The sequence below is a fragment of the Rosa rugosa genome, chromosome 2 (genome assembly GCF_958449725.1).
Source record: "Rosa rugosa chromosome 2, drRosRugo1.1, whole genome shotgun sequence".
NCBI classification, from domain to species: Eukaryota; Viridiplantae; Streptophyta; class Magnoliopsida; order Rosales; family Rosaceae; genus Rosa; species Rosa rugosa.
Genome location: NC_084821.1, coordinates 57,451,816 through 57,454,905, shown reverse-complemented (window position 1 = coordinate 57,454,905; position 3,090 = coordinate 57,451,816). Strand labels below are relative to the sequence as shown.

At 35.0% G+C, this 3,090-nt stretch overlaps 1 protein-coding gene across 1 annotated transcript; it reads left to right on the top strand.

Moving 5' to 3' along the window:
• The first annotated feature begins 489 nt into the window (after positions 1-489).
• On the top strand, positions 490-2,159 carry LOC133734786 (uncharacterized). The gene is made up of 2 exons (XM_062162401.1): positions 490-1,776; positions 1,855-2,159. The coding sequence occupies exons 1-2, from the start codon at positions 1,553-1,555 to the stop codon at positions 1,997-1,999; spliced, it is 369 nt and encodes a 122-aa protein (XP_062018385.1). The 5' UTR covers positions 490-1,552; the 3' UTR covers positions 2,000-2,159.
• The last annotated feature ends 931 nt before the right edge of the window (positions 2,160-3,090 follow it).

Below are 3,090 nucleotides of genomic sequence, written 5' to 3'. Positions count from 1 at the left end.
GAAAAGAAGATTACATTGGATGAGAACAACAGCAACAGAATGAAGGGAACCGTGAAAACAGTGCAGCCCTTGTGAACCATTTTTGCTGATCATATACAGATAGAAAATTTTCCTCGCAGGAATGGAACTTTTTATAGAACTACAAATTAGTTTTTTCTATATTATAAATTTATAAGATGAGACTTTTGGTTTCTTTATTAATTAGTTAGTTGAGATAAACCGAGAAATAAATCTTGTACGTCAAGTTTCTTATTTTCAAAAAACAAAAGTCAAGTTTCTTTGCGTGTTAAATATGAGCTAGTGGACCTCCGTATAGTAAATTCTACACCAATTAAATTTCTTATGTGACATCTAGAATAAAAGCTAGAGTCCAGGTGATTTGGTCGTGTTTAGCCTTTCTCGGAAAGTGATCGGATTACCTTTTTTTCTTTAGGTAACAAAAGTTGTTCAACCTTTTACCTCTCGTAGTTTTAAAATAGGGGAATTTGATTCTATGCCCAAATTGACACACCTCTTTTAGAATAAACCCAATCATAAGAGTGTTTTAATATACACCTAAATCAATTAATTTTTTTTATGCAAAATAAAAAAAACCTATTAAATAGAATAAATAATAAAACCCAATGTTGTTAAAAATTACTAAAGCTGCCACTATCAAATTCCCCATTCACCTATTAAATAGGATTGATAATAAAATCCAGATTTGTTGCCGATGGAAGTCGATCATGAAACGGCTGCCCATAGACGTCGCCCAAAATTATTCAACCCTTGATTTCAGCAATTGAAAATTCTCCTCTGGGTTGGAGGTTACGTAATCTCCATATTGAAGAGTCTAATCTGTACATTCAAAGCCGGTGTCAATATCTCTACAAGCTTGTGATATAAATGGATTGCACAATCAGAGGTTGGTGGGTTGCTTGTGTTCGACAGCATATCCGATTGGTACGGTTGATGAGTATTGTGGTTGCTACCTATTCAAAAGGTATGTGTGCTCCTGACGAAGAGGTATTTGTTTTGTGATGGTTCTAGGTTTTTGCTATTGAGTAGGTATGATAGACTATACAAGTTCTTGATTGCAGGTTTTTGTTTCATCTTCTTGTTTCTCAATAGATACTACAAGTTAATTTTGATGGCTAAAGAGTACATTACCTGGAATTTAGGTGCGACCTTCTCAAGTTTGGACGTGTTATGACCGACGAGTTAAGGGCAGATATTACTGAAGTGAAGCTTGATCTGATAGAGTCCACACCATTCAAGGATTTGTTTAGAGCTTTTTATAAGTGGCAAATAATAGACTCTGCTTGTAGGAAGTCTAATAGTGACATCGTTTCTCTTTTAAAATGCTTTGACAAGGAAAAAAACTCGTTTCAGTTTGGGGAAATTACTGGTACCATATCTGTAGGTGACATTCCAGAACTGTTTGGTTTGAATATTGAAGGTCGTGAGATCAACCTTAACCAGAAGAAGAGAAAAGGGGATTCTGACTTCATTAAAAGACGATTCCCTGGAGTGAAAAGGTTGTCCAAGGTGATCCTGGAGCAACTAATCAAAGATGTATCTAACACTATTACGCTTGGCATTTTTGAAAGATCAGGGTAAATCAATTATTAAGAGCAAGATGATATGGAAACATGTGAAAAGAGAAGGGCAAGTGAGTCTATTTACGTTCAATGTATCAAACAAAGACAGGGACTTGCTTACCTGGTTGGGAAGGAATAATGTTCATCATTTCCCTATTATTTCAAGCAAGGAATGTCCTAAACAAGATCCTTCCAGGTAATTATCTTGTTCCTTACTATCAGCACTCCTAATATGTGTGTGTATGAGCTTATTCATTTGTTTTCTAATGTACAGTGTGGACAGCGGGATTGCTGTGACGTACATTATCAAGCGATTATCGGAAGGTCTTGAATTAGAGTCTACCTTTAAAAAAGGTGCCATGACTCAGCAGAGAGCACATGTTTTGGGAAGGTTCTTAAGTGACAACAATGACGGTTAGGCTCATCTTTGTGTAAGGAGTTTGGGAGGGACAAGAATGCCATTTGGAAGGCCTTTCATCAGTTTTTATGTCTTTTCTGGAATGTTAATGATTGTGGATGCTTAAAGTGATCTTATATGTATTTTTTGCAATGTTTGAGAATTTGTATGATTAAAGTGTGTTTCTTAAAACACGATGGATAGTGTGGAAATCATTTTATTTCTGAATAAATTTTTTTTATGCACAATTAAACAGGGTTAATGGGGTGAATAGGGTTGTCTTTACGTTGGAGGCAATATTATGGGAAAGTCTGGTAGTTTGTGATTTTCCCTGGGCATAAGGGGGGAGGGTCGTGAAGTAGTTTCATATAGTATAGGTAGCAGAATGCATTTCCTGAAACCGGAGTTATAGGTGCATAAGGCATTCGCTGGACGATTTACGTACAAATTGTGAACTTTCTGGATAATAGGTACCTAAATTAGTTGCGTATATTAAAACCCACTAGATGTTAAACACCTGAATGGTAGGCAAATTTATTCAATATTACCTAGGGTTTATGCTACCAAAGTTAGTCAATATATGTAGCACCTGAATAGTAGACAAAATTATGCAATTTTACCCACGGTTTATTGTACCTAAGTTATTCCCTGATTGATAGACACAAAATGTAAACTCATAAATGATAGGTATCTAAATCACTTGCGAATGTGAAAACTCATACGATATTTGACACCTGCACGATAGGAAAAAGTACACAATTCTACCTATGGTTCATCTAGAGATACCCAAAGTAGCAAGTGAACGAACTGTGTATTGAGTGGTGACGTGTGAGAGTATTTCATAAAACTTAACTAATGGAATACAACAACACAACTAAAACACATAACTTCCATAGTAATAACTGAAATTTCATACGAGACAAAATACAAAAGGATGTTTAATCACTACATGATAGGAATACCTCCACAAAAGGATGTTTAATGAGATTGAGAAATCTACGAAATCTAATAGGAATATCTACACAACCACATCTACTTTAAAATAGCAAATATAAAGATCAAATCTGAAAGGAAGAGATACACAATAATTAAGGCAATTAATCTTTTTAAATA

Bases quoted from the DNA above. Each gene is read 5' to 3' on its own strand.
- LOC133734786 (XM_062162401.1), top strand. From the start codon at position 1,553: ATGTATCTAACACTATTACGCTTGGCATTTTTGAAAGATCAGGGTAAA. The intron at 1,777-1,854 runs GTAATTATCTTG...TCTAATGTACAG, and splicing joins CCTAAACAAGATCCTTCCAG to TGTGGACAGCGGGATTGCTG.